The sequence below is a fragment of the Taudactylus pleione genome, unplaced genomic scaffold (genome assembly GCF_031769625.1).
Source record: "Taudactylus pleione unplaced genomic scaffold, aTauple2 ptg001032l, whole genome shotgun sequence".
Classification (NCBI taxonomy): domain Eukaryota; kingdom Metazoa; phylum Chordata; class Amphibia; order Anura; family Myobatrachidae; genus Taudactylus; species Taudactylus pleione.
Window position 1 is genome coordinate 12922235 of NW_028285433.1, and position 15908 is coordinate 12938142.

The window sequence follows — 15908 nt, forward strand, 5'->3', positions numbered from 1 at the left end:
AAAGAAATGGCACCAGGATACACTATGGGAAGAAGTCAATTCGGCGAAGGCAGTGCGATGCTCTGGGCAATGGTCTGCTGGGAAACCTTGGGTCCTGCCATTCATGTGAATGTTAGTTTGACAAGTAAAACCTAGCTAAACATTGTTGCATACCAAGTACACCCCTTTATGGCAATGATATTCCCCGATAACAGTGGCCTCTTTCAGCAGAATAATGCACCCTGCCACACTGCAAAACTTGTTTAGGAAAGGTTTGAGGAACATGACAGAGTTCAAGGTTGTTGACTTGGCCTCATAATTCCCAAGGTTTCAATCTAACGGAGCATCTGTTGGATGTGCTGGAAAAACAAGTCCAAGCCACCCCAACTTCACAAGTAACAGGACTTAAAGAATCTGCTGCTAACGTCTTGGTGCCAGATACCACAGGACACCTTCAGGTCTTATCGAGCCCCTTGCCTAGATGGGCAGTGATCGCGCTAAGCGAAAAAAATTATGGGTCCCAGGGACCCCTCTCTTTAAAAAATTGGGGTCCTACTCCACAGTTTCTGGGTCTCATCACATTTTATGGTGGGTGAGGGCAGGCAGCAGTTGGGACAGTGATGGGGGCATGTATCAGTTGGGGTAGAGCTGGGAGTATAGGCAGGGAGAAGTTGGGGTAAAGCTGGGGGTAGAGGGGAGCAAGGGCAGGGGTAGGTGCAGATAGCAGTTATGACAGTGCTGTGGGGCAAGGGGCAGGCAGTGCTAGGGGTAGTGATTGGGCAATGATAGAAAGCAGCTGGCGCTGTACTGGGGGGTAAGAAGGTTAGGGGCATGCAGTGCTGGGGGAATGGAGTGGGCAAAGGTAGCTAGGGCAGTACTGGGGGGCAAGGAGGGAGCTAGGGCCAGGCACTGCTGGGGGTAGGGAGGGAGCAAGGGGAGAAAGCAGTCAGAAAGTAAAGGGGAATTAGTGAGAGAGAGAGAAGAGTTGCTGTGCAGACAGGTGTACTGAGCTTCCTACCTTAGGTCTGTTCAACAATCTTGTTAGCGTGGGGAATGGAGTGGTGCCGCTGTTGTGGGTCCAGGGGGGTGTTACTCGGACTTCCTCTGGTCACCATTGTGTGCTCCGCTCTCGGCTCTCACCTGCTCTGAATCCGCTGCTGTGGGCCCGGGAGTGTGTGACCCGGACTTCCTGTGGTCACCATGCTGGGCTGAGTGCTCTGAGTTCAGTTCAGCCTGAGGGCAGGGGCGGGGTTTCAGAGCTACAAACGCTGCTTTGCTGCTGCTGTGCAGTGGGTGAGGCTTGGCGTTCCACCGACGTTGCCGCTGCTGTGGGCCCAGGAGTGTGTCACTCGGACATGCTGAGCTGAGTGCTCTGCTCCCGGCTCTGACCTGCTCAGAGTTCAGTCTGGGAGCAAGGTTACAGACGCTGCCTTGCTGCTGTTTGTTGCTCCTGTGCAGCGAGCGGGGCTTGGCATTCCACGGACGTCGTCCCTGCTCCCGGGGAGTAGGCAGGGACGGGGTCTTGGGACGGCTGATGTCCGTGGTTAGCGACTGTGAGGGCTGGAGGGTAGGGAACTAGTTGAGGAGACGCCGGCGGTTATTGGGTGAGGAGACGCTGCCGATAGCAATTGGCTGCTGTGGCGCTGCACATAGCAGGTCCTGCAGGACCCACTTAGTTTTAAAAATCGGGTCCCCAAGTACCTGTAGCGGTAAAAACACGCTATAGCGCGTATATTGCAAACCCTAGATGGGTCACATTTCTTTTCACGGAACGAGGGGGGACCTACACAATATTAGGCAGGTGGATTTAAGAAAAATATACCTAGTAATGTACCTATACTATAATTATCTGCACCAGCAGTTTAGACAAATTCAATAACTGACAAATTGTTCTCATTTTTTTCCTTTTAGCTGCGTTTTATTGCAGCACTGTACTCTGTTTCATGTATGTTTTTATACATGTTAAAACAATATGGGGGTGGAATTCAATTGAACTCAATTATGAGTGCCTGGAATTATTCAATTTTCTGCATTACACTTGCCACTCAGGTCGGGCGATGCAGTTTATCGCAACTAATGCTCAGGGGCAATGTTGTTAACCCGCAACTAGCATTGCGTCACTAATTAACTTGGATTTCTGCTTGCACCTCAGGAGTGTGTGAGCAGAAATGTTCTAGTCACGGGTTTACAGTGCAGCCAACTGGGTAGCACCGGGCACTCATTCTAGGAGATACGCTCGCATTCAATTGAATTGCCCCCAGTAGGAATGATATTTCATTAATATTCTTCTTCACAAATAAAATGGGATTTCAGATAATAAAGCATTCGTTTTTGTAATTATTTCTTTGATACATTGAAGGGAAATCCAGAGTGTGGTGTGAAAGAGGTAACATTGATGACTGCTCTTGGTATTTTGTCACCTCTTGAATGTGGCCCTCAGGACCAAGAAGGTGGCTGTGGCAATGAAGGTGTTAACCCTCGTGCTGTGGCAAGGGCCAGTGTATATAAAGCAAGATCTTAAATAGTCCTGTGCCCCAGTATAACAATACATAGATATATCACATTTAAAAATGTATCAAAAGTGTTTTACTGGCCTTCAGCTGTGTTGCAGTGCCTTGGTGTGTAAAGTCTGGTGCTGAGCAACAAGCAGCCTATGTAAAAATATGAGATATGGTAAGAACTTACCCTTGTTATCTCTATTTCTACGAAGTCCATAGGGTTCCACAGGATACCGTGGGGTATAGGTGTGACGTCAGTCGCAGGGCACCAAAGAGTTAAGCTTTCAGCCTCCCAGGATGCACTAGGTCCCCCTCCTATACCCCGCCCCCGGGCCAAGGCACCTCAGTTAGTTACCAAGCCATAGGCCGGAGGAGGAGAAGGAAGAGAGAGAACAAAGATCTGGACACATACAAGAATCACATTCTCACCAGAGGGAGACGGAAAACCGGTGACCAGAGCAAAGCCCATCTGCAGCAAGGTGCGACAGGGCGGAAGTCCTGTGGAACCCTATGGACTTCGTAGAAATAGAGATAACAAGGGTAAGTTCTTACCATATCTCATATTTTCTACTTCAGGGTCCATAGGGTATCCACAGGATACCTTGGGGATGTCCCAAAGCAGTATCCTTTAAGGGTGGGGACGCTCCTGTGCAGAAAGGAGAATCCGCCGCCCGAAGGAAGCATCCTGAGAGGCGAAGGTGTCAAACCTGTAATACCTCACGAAGGTATGGACAGAAGACCACGTAGCAGCCTTGCAGATCTGAACTGCCGAGGCACCACGTCGAGCTGCCCACGAAGGACCCACAGACCTAGTGGAATGAGCCTTCAGAGAAGGAGGGACCGGTAGGCCTTCATGAAGATAAGCTTCAGAAATAGCCATACGGATCCAGGCTGCCAAAGTTTGCTTTGAAGCAGGCCAACCCTTTTTACGGAAGCCATAGAGGACAAACAAAGCGTCCGACTTCCTAAACGAAGAAGTGCGGTCAACATAAGTCCTTAAGGCCCGCACAACATCCAAAGAGGCCTCACCCACGGAAAGACCCGGTGAGTTAAAGGCCGGAACAACTATTTCCTCGTTTACATGAAACCGGGAAACAACTTTGGGAAGAAACTCGGGCCGAGTGCGGAGCACTGCCGTTTCCATAAAAAACCAAGAAAGGAGTTCTACAAGAAAGAGCCCCTAACTCAGAAACACGTCTGGCCGAAGCAATGGCCAGAAGGAAAACAGTCTTAGCTGTTAGCCATTTAAGATCCACTGAGCCCAGTGGTTCAAACGGCGGTCCTTGGAGAGCCCTCAGGACCACAGCCAAATCCCAAGGCACCACAGGTGGAACAAAGGGCGGCTGAATGCGGAGAACACCCTGCATAAAGGTGCGCACATCCGGGATTGTAGCAATCCTACGGTGAAACCAGACAGATAGGGCCGAAACCTGTACCTTCAAAGAAGCAAGGCGAAGCCCATGATCTAGTCCCGCTTGCAGGAAGGCGAGAATCCGAGACAGACAAAACTCCCGCGGTGCATAACCTCTCGGTCGACACCACTGGAAGAACGTATGCCACACGCGATGGTATATCCTCGCGGAAGACGGTTTCCGAGCTCGTAACATGTTACGCACCACAGAGCTGGAAAACCCCCGGGACCTCAGCATGGCCGTCTCAACAGCCACGCCGTCAAAGACAGCCGAGTCAGGTCCGGGTGAAGGCAAGGACCCTGAGACAGAAGGTCCGGTCGTAGCGGCAACCGCAGAGGACTGTCCACGGACAGACCCTGAAGGTCTGAGAACCAGTGCCGTCTGGGCCACGCGGGAGCTATCAACAGGAGCGTCCCTCCTTCCTGTTTGAATTTCCGGATTACCCGTGGAAGAAGGGAGACCGGAGGGAACAGGTATGCGAACCGGAACGTCCACCGGACGGACAGAGCATCCACCAGAGACGCCCCTTCGTCTCTTGTGCGAGACCCGTACACCGGCAACTTGTTGTTGTGCCGGGACGCCATGAGGTCGATTTCTGGAAGACCCCACCTGTCCACCAGTAGTTGAAAAACGTCCGGGTGCAGGGACCATTCCCCCGGATGAACGTCCTGGCGACTTAGAAAGTCCGCCTCCCAATTTAGCACTCCCGGGATGAAGACCGCTGATATGGCCGGAAGATTGCGCTCCGCCCAAACCAGGATCCGAGAGACCTCTACGAGAGCCGCCCGACTGCGAGTTCCTCCTTGCCTGTTTATGTAGGCCACGGTGGTAGCGTTGTCCGACTGGACCTGCACCGGGCGACCCTGGAGAAACCGCTGTGCCTGCTGGAGAGCATTGAAGACCGCACGGAGTTCCAAGATATTTATTGGAAGCTCCGCTTCTGTCGGCGTCCACCTGCCCTGGAACAAGTGTGGACCCGAAACTGCTCCCCAGCCCCGAAGACTGGCGTCCGTTGTCAACAGGACCCAATTTGGAACCCAGAACGGACGTCCCTTGTTGAGGTGGGTCGTCTGTAACCACCACGCAAGGGACAGGCGAACCTCCTGGGTGAGCACAATCGTCTGGGACTTCAAAGACTGAGTCAGCCCGTTCCACTTGGACAGGATCAGGTGCTGCAGAGGTCTGGAGTGAAACTGGGCGTATTCCACCATGTCGAACACCGACACCATGGAGCCCAGTAACCTCATCGCCGAGTGTAAGGACACCCGGCGGCTGTGCAGGCAACTGCGCACCCTTGACTGTAAAGCAGAGATCTTGTCCTCCGTCACGAAGATCCTTTGCTGTCCCGAGTCCAATAAGGCTCCAAGATGCAGAATCCTCCGAGACGGGATTAGAGTGGACTTCTGCCAGTTGATTAGCCAGCCGTGCCGTTGCAGCAGTGCAATGGTCAGGTCCAAGTGGCGTAACAGGAGCTCTGGAGATCCTGCCACCAATAACAGGTCGTCCAAATACGGCAACATGCGGACTCCCTGCAGCCGCAGAGAAGCCGCCATGACCGCCATCACCTTGGTGAAAACACGTGGTGCTGTTGCCAGGCCAAAAGGTAACGCCCGAAACTGGAAGTGGTCGCTGCGGATTGCAAACCTGAGGAACTGTTGATGGCGCCAAAGAATAGGGACATGCAGGTAAGCGTCCTGTATGTCCAATGACACCAAGTAGTCCCCAGGTTCCAGCGCCAGAATGATGGACCGTAGGGTCTCCATCCGAAACTTCGGGACCCGCAAAGACTTGTTGAGTGCTTTGAGGTTGAGAATCGGACGATATGACCCATTGGGTTTCTGTACCAAAAATAGATTTGAATAGAAACCCTGGCCCCTCTGGGAGAATGGAACAGCCACTATAACTCCAGCCTGGAGCATAGTGTGCAATACCTTCCGCAGCTCCGTAGCCTTGTTCCGGTCTGATGGGAGACCCGTGGTGAAGAAGCGAGCCGGGGGTCTGTGCCGGAAGGAGAGGGCGTATCCGTAGGAAACCACCTCCAGAACCCAAGTGTCTGTCGTAGTGGTCGACCAACACTGGGCGAACTGTAGCAGGCGGCCTCCCACCCTGGGATCCCCCAAAGGGAGGCCCGGACCGTCAGGCCGCAGGCTTGTCATCTGGCTTGGGGGCCGGACGTCTGGTACTCCATGCCTGCTTCCGGGGCTTGACCGATTTCTTAGGGCCAGCCTGTCGAGGAAACGACTGTGGTTTGGGCCTGCCCTGGGCCCTAGATGACCGAAAGGACGATGGTCCCGAACCAGAAGGAGCAGCGGCCGACGGGAGACAAGCAGATTTGGCTGCCGCCAGCGTGGCCACAATCTTATCCAGATCCGGACCGAAGAGAACTTCTCCGGTAAACGGTAACGCTTCCAGACCTTTCTTGGAATCTGCGTCCGCCTTCCAGGATCGCAGCCACAAGGTGCGACGAGCAGCTACCGCTGCTGAAGAAATTCTAGACACCAGAGTACTAATGTCTAGAGCCGCCTCGTTGATGTAGGTGGCCGAATCACGGAGATTGCCAATCAACTCCGCCTGTTCGGCCGGACAGTCGGATTCAAAAGAAGCCTCTAATGAATCCGCCCAGCGCTCCATCGCTCTGGCAACCCAGCAAATGGCCATAGCCGGCCGTGCTGCCCCCCCTGCAAGGGAATAAGCGGACTTCAGGCAGATTTCTACCTTGCGGTCCGTAGCATCCTTAAGGGAGGACATGGATGGCATCGGCAATGTGGCACTACGGACAAGACGGGTCACGTGAGAATCCACCTGTGGAGGGGATTCACACTTAGCAAAATAATTATCCGCGAACGGATAAGCCACCGCCAGGCGTCTCTGCGGCTGGTATCTTTTGCCAGGTTGTTCCACGCCTCCTCTAAATGGTCCACCAACTGACCCGAAAGAGGAAAGACTGTGGCATCGCCCTTCACATCTTTGAAAAAGGCATACTTAGATTTAGCCGCTGGGGGAACTTCGTCCTCAATCACCAAGGCTGTGCGGACCGCCCGAATAAGTCCAGGAATATATACTTTGGACTTAGCATCAGCGTCCTTAGTATGGAAAGGTTCCTGATCGTAAGGATCCAGAATCTCCCCATCATCAGACGTCCCTTCGTCATCCTCATAAGGAGCGGACAGAGACGCCACCGGCCTTTTATGAGGCCGCATCACAGACTCCCCTTGCAATACATCCGACAAGTGCTGTAAAGAACTCGTCAGGGAGTTAACCCACGCTGGCTCCTGAGAACCCGGGAGCGGGGAAATAGGGAGACTGTGGGGTACCACCAATTGTCGTGGGAACCCCTGCATGGGTGACGACACCACAGACTGCTGGGACAAACCCATCGGAGTAAACGCGGGCTGCGGAGCTAACTGGCCCACTAAAGCTGTTAACGCCTGAGCGAAACAAGCCCAGGGCGGCTCCTGTACCGGTGCTGTAACCGTAATAGGCCGCGCCATGGACAACACTGCCGGCAAAGGCCCTCCGCGCTACCCTCCCCCTCCGCTAACGGTACTTTGCACGTGGTACACTGTAGCCGGAGGGGAAAATCACTTTCAGACATGATGGCACCACGTATGTGACCTCTCTCACCAATTAAGTATTAAATAGGCGAGAGACCACCCTGCAGCACCGCACCGCAAGGGCTTTAGCAGAAAGAACAGGGACAGTAATAAAGCTGACAGTTTAGTGAAGAATAGTTACAGGCAGCGCTAGCACAGTCACATACAATGCAGAGAAATAACAATTCCTGCACTAACAGCGCTGATCACTCAACTACACAGACACAGGGCCTGGTAGGACACAGCGCTGCATACACAGACCTGAGCCACAGCGGAGGAGAGGTATGCGGGGGGACCCAGACCACGATGCTTCCTTCCAGACTTCCAGCAGCGTTCACCATGCGTTGCAGAGAAGATGGCCGCCGAGGAGCAGAGAGAAGCTGGCCTGGGGGAGGAGCGCTGACACAGGACCAGTCAGCACAGTGCAGAGAGGGCTGTGTGCAGCGGGGGAGGCGCCGGCTGTGAGACAGGGAAGGCGCGCTCCCCTGGCATGCATTTAACCCCTGGGACGCCGCAGCGCTACCGCTCTGCTGCGGTCCGCTGTCCCAGGGGGTAGTGGAAAGCGCAGGTTGGTCGCCTGGCTCCACGCTGCAGCCAGTCCCCAGGGAGCCCCCTGCCTGGGGACTTAGGACCATGTGACCAGCGGGGACCCACCGCGGGACCCCGCTGCTTACCTCTGTCCCCCTTGAATCCGGCCATGGTCCGGAGCATCTGGGGTCACCGCTAGCTGTGACCCCAGACGCCCACCAGCATCCCCGGATCAGTACCGGCGTTCTGGTACCGGCGGGGTGTAGGGAAGACAGCATGGACGTCAGGACTGACTGTCCATGCTGTTCATCCAGATGTGCAGCCACAGCTGCATGAAGAAAAAGCTTCAGGGGCTCTTCTAGCCCCCACTCCAACAGGTGCACCCGACTCCGGCCGGGCACCAAACTAAACTGAGGTGCCTTGGCCTGGGGGCGGGGTATAGGAGGGGGACCTAGTGCATCCTGGGAGGCTGAAAGCTTAACTCTTTGGTGCCCTGCGACTGACGTCACACCTATACCCCAAGGTATCCTGTGGATACCCTATGGACCCTGAAGTAGAAATAGGAGGTGAGCGCCTCGGTTTTTAAAAATTAGCGGGTCCCACAGGACGCGCTATGTGCGCGCCACAGAGCAGCCAATTACCGCCGACGGCCGCGGAAGCACTGCCTTCAGCAAGTCAGCAGATCCTGCTGTGGTGTGTGTCAGTCAATGAGCACCTGCCCAGCCCACCTGAGTAACTTGTTGGAGCAGTGTGTGCTGGTGCTTGCAGTAATGGGAACCTCAAGATGATCTTCCTGCCACCCATGGGCTCTGTTTCCAAAGGATACCTGGTTTCCCCCAGCATCCAGAGCCCCTGAAACATGGCTGGATGTGGGTGCAGCAGCACACCATGCCCTGTGACTGGGAGCAGCATCCTCCTCCAGCTGCCACACAGAAGGAACAGGGGGCTGGGGACACAGCAGGGTGGGCATAGGCAGGGCCGCCATCAAGGAGGGCTATAGCCAACTGATGTACTGGGCCTGCAGTGCGCAGTGAACCCTGCCTGCTAACTGCTATGTTTGCCTGTGACTCTCAGGCTGTGACTAATAAGTAACTTGCTGCCAGCCCGGGATCATCAGCGCGCTAGGGGGCACTGACAGTGAAAGACACAATTGCCATTACTGCGTGAGCCACCACTATACCCAATCAATAACTTTGAAGTTCCCCTCTCCATGCAATCCTATTGTGAGCAGGCCTGTGAGCCCAAAGCCCGGACTCTGAGCAGAGGCTGGAATCTGCATGTATCAAGATACATAGCTGGTTTCGAGGCACAGCAGCTTTGCTATTGCGGCTCAGAAACCTTAGAGTGAGTGAGGATAACAGTGGTTCCCTGTCTCCGTTCTCCCCCATATACCAGCCATAGGGCTTGTTAATACATCCCATAAGTCCCCAGCTGCTGCAGTGGCAGGGCATTAGTGGGACTTCCAGTACATGACGGTAAGCACGGGTTGTCTAAAGCTGCTATGGTATATGATTTAACCTTTTTGGTCATGGGATACAGATCTAACCAAGTAGGTAAAGTTGGAGGTTATGCTCAGTAATGACGTAAAGTGTGCGAGATGTGGGAATGTCTGAATGAGTAGGGGCTTGAGGTGCATGTTAGTACTGTGAGGCTACCTCTGTGCCCCGTTACCATCTCCATATGTCTGTACCCTTTCTGCTCTCCCACCTCTGTGCCCCTTTTTATCCTCTCCCCATGTTTGTACATTCTGCTCTCCTGTGCCCCCTTTTACCCTCTTTCCATGTCTCTACCTTCTGCTCACTACGCAGTGGGTGGAGTCAGTGACAGGCAGTAACTGATAGTGAGATGGAATCAATAGGAGTGGTGACGTAAGCCCACTCAGGGACGAGTAACCACCCTCTATTCTGTCAGTGTCAAAAATCTGATCACTCGGCAGAGCAAGGTCATCCGGTCACACAGTTTCCCGCTTTTTATAGTTAGTGCATTATATATTGAAATTTATTTTACATATTCTGTGTTGTATTAGATAGCCACATATCACAAGAATCTTAGAAAGGATTTAAGGAAAAAGTTTAAACCGCTGATATCATTAAAGCAATCGCTCCCCCAAACACATACTATAAGCATACCTTCAAGACTCTCTTGGGCATCAGAAGAAAGTCCACCATTGAGTAGTTGATCGCGTAAATATTGGATTATAGAAAAAGCCAAGCGCTTCTTTTCTTCCATTATACTGTATATGTAAATGCCTAAGTCACAAGAGCAGCCTCTGCAAATACATAAGACAGCTTGTCACAAGTTACCATCTGCAATCCAGAACACAAACAGCTCAGCAACGCACCAGCACCATAACCTGCCTCACACATATCCACTGTGTACATCTGTCATGCACAGGACTGTGTGCTCCAGTCACATTCTAAGTTGAATCTCCCCATATTTCCACCAAATGTCACAGCTATTCTCAAACAAGAACACACTTGCACATAAAGGGCCTGATTCTATGTCACATGCATGTCCATAGGCTGCCACATTTAGCAAATTCTGCATGTGCTGTAGCAAACATGTACAGCTTTGTGTACTTCTGGAATGGAGACATCTCGGCTACTTCTCTTAGTACGTGAAATGGAAGTTTCTGGGTGTCAACTGGAAATACGCACAAAATGAAACAGTGTAGTGGGAATGTCGTAGGCATGTAGCCAGAGTTATGGTGCATACACACGGTCAGATTTTTCTCCAGATCTGAATGATTTGAAAAATCGTTCATATCTGAAGGAAAATCTGACATATCTGAACGATGAACGATGCGCGTTCCCGATGGTCAGATAACGATATCTGACATCTGATGCGTTTGCAGTCAGATTTGGACGATTCCATTCATTTTAATGCAGTCAAAAATCGTTCATAGTTCAAATCGTTCATCTGATAGATCTGACCGTGTGTATGCTCCATATCACCATATTCTTGTGGGTATACCTTTTTCAGACCAATCTCTTGCACCCAGCATGAGGTAGGTGTAAAGGTCGGTACACACTTTCCGATGCCAGGAGCAGCAGCGGGGGCCATGCTGCATTCGGCAGCATGGCCCCCGCTAACGATATCACCAGTCGGACCTGCATGTAGGTCCGATGGGCAATGTCGCTTATAACACACGGGAGCACGCATCGTCAGCAACATAGCGGGTACACACTAGACGATGTGCCCGATAAGTCGTCCGATCCACCAGATCGGACAACATATTGTCTATTGGGGCAGCACAGATGGTGTAATGGTTAGCGTTACTGCCTCACAGCACTGAGGTCGTGGGTTCGATTCTCACCACGGCCATAACTGTGCTGAGTTTGTATATTCTCCCTGTGCTTGCGTGGGTTTCCTCCAGGTACTCTGGTTTCCTCCCACACTCCAAAAATATACTGGTAGGTTAATTGGCTCCCACCAAAAATTAACCCTAGTGTGTATGTGTGTACATGTGGTAGGGAATATAGATTGTAAGCTCCACTGGGGCAGGGACTGATGTGAATGGCCAGATCATCTCTGTATAGCGCTGCGGAATATGTGTGCGCTATATATATATATATATATATATATATATATATATATATATATAAACAACTGGTAATAAAATAAAATAATAAATAAAATATTGTGTACCCTGCTTAAGTGCTGACAGCGTCGCTAGTGGATGGAAAAAAAGAGCATCAGTACAATGGGTAAATAGACATGTGTACAGGTGCATTAGCATTCCCTCAGCAAAATATACAGTCCTACAGAGTTGTGTGCGATTCAGAATCAGGCCCAGTGACGTGCCTGCCAGATGCACTGGCCGTATGTGTTCTCCTAACAGGTTCACAAGCCCATGAAATACATATAGGTGTCACAGCAGAAGATATATATCTGTACACTGCACACATGGGATATAGAGAGAACAAGAGATCAGAGGAATGGGTGATGTGGGCTAGAAGTGTCCTGTGTTAACCTACGCCGCCTGCACATGCAGTAAGAGAGGTCGCTGGTCTCAGGCAGAGCGGTGATTGCAGATGTCCATGTCCCCGGAGCACAGCCGGCAGTATGCCCCTGCGGGACCCGCACACTACTAGTACTCGCCGCCATATGTTTCCCGCTATAGCTCCCGGATGCGGCAAGTGACAGACCATTCCCCCACCCCCAGGTCAGCAAGCAGCGGCCCCGCTCACCGGACACTGCGCACATGCGACCAGCCGACCACTCAGTCACTGGGAACCGGAAGCGGAATTAGCTGCAGCTGAGGATGGCACTGGAAGTGACGTGTCCCCGCTACTAAAGTGTCCGGGTGCTACTGTCGGCTACCACGTCTATTACATACTGCAGTGCTGTTATACTCATCGTACATACAGCGCCATACATATATACATAGTCATACGCTGTATTTATGATGCTAAGAAATATGACAGCACTGATTCCTCTGCCCCTCCCCCCACACATGGCTCCTCCCAACATCACCCACACTGCACCGCGCGTCCCGGTACCGGCAGCACAAGCACGGGAGCTCGTGGCAGGCCCATCAGAGTTACATGGCGCCCACAGGTAGCCGGGCTCACTCTGCCCACGCCGCCGTATAGTAGTGCACGTGTGTGTGATGTGGTAGGACTGTACTGTGTGCACCATCTGGCCGCAGCTGGGCGTCCGCCTAGTGCTGGGGGGAGGAGGGCTGCCCTGGCTGTGGGTGGAGAGAACCTGTCTGGCTGTGCTATAATATCTCTGTGTGATGCTCTCATGTGTCCTCGCATCACTCCCTCCCCACCTGTGCTTCTCACGGTAATGCTCCCCTAACAGGGACACTGCACACCTCATGTTCATAGTCACCTATATAGCTTCTCGCAGTGTATTAGCAGGTGCATGTAGGCATTTTACATATGTCACTGACCTGACTATATGTAACATGTATTAATACTTCTGCCTGGCCTGTAATCTGTGTCTTTTATTCTTTTTATTTTCTCACTATACTTTACCTTCCCACAGGCCATACGATGGAGCAGCATCCCAAGAATGAAGAGAACCGTCTTAGATGGGATTTGACTCCAGAACAAATACGGGTAATAACCCCTGAGCTGATTGAGAAAACCAAGGCAGTATATGACATGGTGGGGTGTCTGGACATACACTGTGTGACCTACGACAACACACTAAAAGTACTGGCTGATGTGGAAGTAGAGTATACAGGTATATTTGTATTATTTTTATGAATTCCTATGCATCGATTATTTATTTCAGCATAATTCTTAATAGTAATTATTTGTATTACTTATTTCCAAGAAATTAACTGGATAGTAACATATTTGTGCTCTTAAAGTCTGAGGGGTCTATTCACTAAGCAGTGTTAGGAGAAAGAGTGAAAAGTGATAAGGTGCCAGCCAATCAGCTCCCAACTGTCATCTCACAGGCTGTGTTTGAAAAATGAAAATTGGGAGCTGATTGGCTGGCACCTTATCACTTTCTTATCACTTTTCACTCTGTCTCCTAACACTGCTTAGTAAATAGACCCCTGAGTCTTTGATATTACAGGTTGAATTTCTCATATTCAAATATTCCGAAATATGGAATATTTGTAGCATTACTGAGAAGTGAAACCTTTGCTTTCTGATGGTTCAATGTACACAAACTTTGTTTCAAGCACAAATTATTAAAAATATAGTATAAAATAACCTTCAGGCTGTGTGTATAAGGTGTATATATGAAACATAAATGAATTTCATGTATGTATACAAACTTTTTTTGATGCACAAATTATTAAAAATATAGTATAAAATGACCTTCAGGCTGTGTGTATAAGGCGTATATAAAACATAAAATCATTCTGTGTTTAGATTTGGGTCCCATTCCCAAGATACTTCATTATTTTATGCAAATATTCCAAAATACGGAATATTCCGATATCCAAAATACCCCTGGTTCCAAGCATTTTGGATATGGGAGACGCAACCTGTATTGATTTCTGTTTCCAAGTTAAAAAAATAAAGATGTTAACTATAGTAACAGCAGACAGGACTAGTCCAAACTTCTGATCCTTGTTCTTGCTGCTGTTTGATTCAGTCAAAAATGTTAACATTATCCACTGTCTTTTGATGAGGCCCAGGCAAAGATCACATTAGATAGTGTAATAGGCTGCACTTACGATGTGCCCCTTCTGAATATTAAGGGAGCAAATCAATTGTTAGCGCCAGCGGCTGTCAGTGACGGGCGCCAGATGGAGCAATTCAATTGTTGGACTGTCCCGTACTGATATTCGTGATCCATATGCAGGGTCACCATAATCAAAAGAACACATGAAATCAGGCATGACATTTTTATATATAGATAGATAGTCTGGTGCATAAATATTGGGACATTGACAGAATTTTCATATTTTGGCCTCTATTCACCACCACAATGGCTTTGAAATGAAACAAACAAGATGTGCTTTAACTGCAGACTTTCAGTTTTAATTTGAGGGTAATTACATCCAAATCAGGTGAACGGTGTAGGAATTACAACAGTTTCTATATGTGCCTCCCACTTTTTAAGGGGCCAAAAGTAATGGGACAAACTAATCAAACGAATCCATGTCAAATCGCCCTGAAAAAATTTATTATGACACCCACTGACTCAGATTTTCATGAAACTTTGTACATTTGATACTACTACATAGCAACAAATCCATGTAAACTTGTTATTCTCTAGCCCTCAGTTTTTGAGATCTAGGGGGACAAAGTCTCAAAAAATTGCTGGGAAATGCTACTCTCTACTGCTCTGTTTTTATGTGAGGTGTATATGGAAAAACATTCCTATCTCAGTGCCTAATCCACATATCACTTTGAAATGTTGACCCTTTTGTCAATCAGAATATGGAGATTCCAGAATAAAAGGTTATATCAACCTTGCCTGACTCTGAATCATTATACATCCTTTACTTCATACTTAATTATTTTTTCGGTGCCGGCAGATGAGATGATATGTCACTTTTTTTTTTTTTATTGATGCTTAAAGTATACTTTAAAAGCCTATGAAAGAAAAATAATGGCCTATATGAGTATTTTAATGTTTAATTAAAAATCTCTCTTTAAAAATGAAACCTACCATTAGGTAAGTGGGTGGGTGAACTGAGATAAAATGACCCATAGGTTTTAAGTGACATATACTGGTTGTAGCTAGGTTTAGCAGTTGACCAAGCTGAATGGGCGGAACTTATGTTCAATGGCTGACGACAAGTGAAATAGTTGGTTTATTGTGATGTACAGCTACAAGTATTCTTCGATTTGTAGATACACTCTGTAATAATTTTTGAAAACTTATGTGAAGGAAAATATGTTCCATATTTTTAAGAAATCTATGGATTCTGCACTTTATTCAGAGTTGGAAGCAAACATAATCCTAAAATATCACATTTTGCAACCTATTCTGATCTGTCAGCAGATATGAAATGAGACCAACTCTGCATAGGCAGTAACAAAACCTCTCATCATGCAAGTCAGTCACAGGAGTAAAATCTCCTGGATTACAATAGAAGTTGTGGCTTCACTGTGCATACAAAAAAAAGTTGATTTATTTGCATTAATGGGTGTAAACGGAAAGCATTTGACAAATCAGACGCAGCCATTAGCATAATTTTAGTTCGTAACTTGAACCAGGATTTCAGTACTTGCATTTCACATCCATATTGGTGCATATTCCACTTTCCAACTGTGCAGTGTTCATCAACCCAACCACTATGTGCCCTAACTGTTCTTTGGCCATGTCTACACGCCCTCTTTAAACACTGTACTGATCAGTTTGTTGTAGAGAATCGCAAGTTGTTTCGGAAGGGAAAATCTGCACATCTTGAAAAGACATGCACGTGCAATAAACAAACAAAAACAAAAAGCAGCAACTGATGTTAACATCTAACG

General features: G+C 49.3%; 2 protein-coding genes across 4 annotated transcripts in view; one reads left to right on the top strand and one right to left on the bottom strand.

Annotated features, from left to right (window-relative positions):
- The window catches only part of SGTA (small glutamine rich tetratricopeptide repeat co-chaperone alpha), a 41283-nt gene extending 28961 nt beyond the window's left edge, over positions 1–12322 (bottom strand). The window contains exons 1-2 of one of the 2 annotated variants that reach the window (XM_088461300.1): positions 12201–12322; positions 10140–10279 (exon numbers count right to left, since the gene is read on the bottom strand). In XM_088461300.1, the coding sequence (XP_088317426.1) occupies positions 10140–10239 (100 nt within the window). In that variant the 5' untranslated portion in view covers positions 10240–10279; positions 12201–12322. Of the gene's footprint in view, positions 1–10139; positions 10280–11987; positions 12175–12200 lie in introns of those variants that run through there. The other variant, XM_088461301.1, reaches the window with a different exon arrangement.
- Positions 12323–12463: 141 nt separating this feature from the next.
- THOP1 (thimet oligopeptidase 1) overlaps positions 12464–15908 on the top strand; it is a 35665-nt gene continuing 32220 nt past the window's right edge. Inside the window, exons 1-2 of one of the 2 annotated variants that reach the window (XM_088461298.1) lie at positions 12464–12570; positions 13006–13206. In XM_088461298.1, the coding sequence (XP_088317424.1) occupies positions 12558–12570; positions 13006–13206 (214 nt within the window). In that variant the 5' untranslated portion in view covers positions 12464–12557. Of the gene's footprint in view, positions 12571–12593; positions 12802–13005; positions 13207–15908 lie in introns of those variants that run through there. The other variant, XM_088461299.1, reaches the window with a different exon arrangement.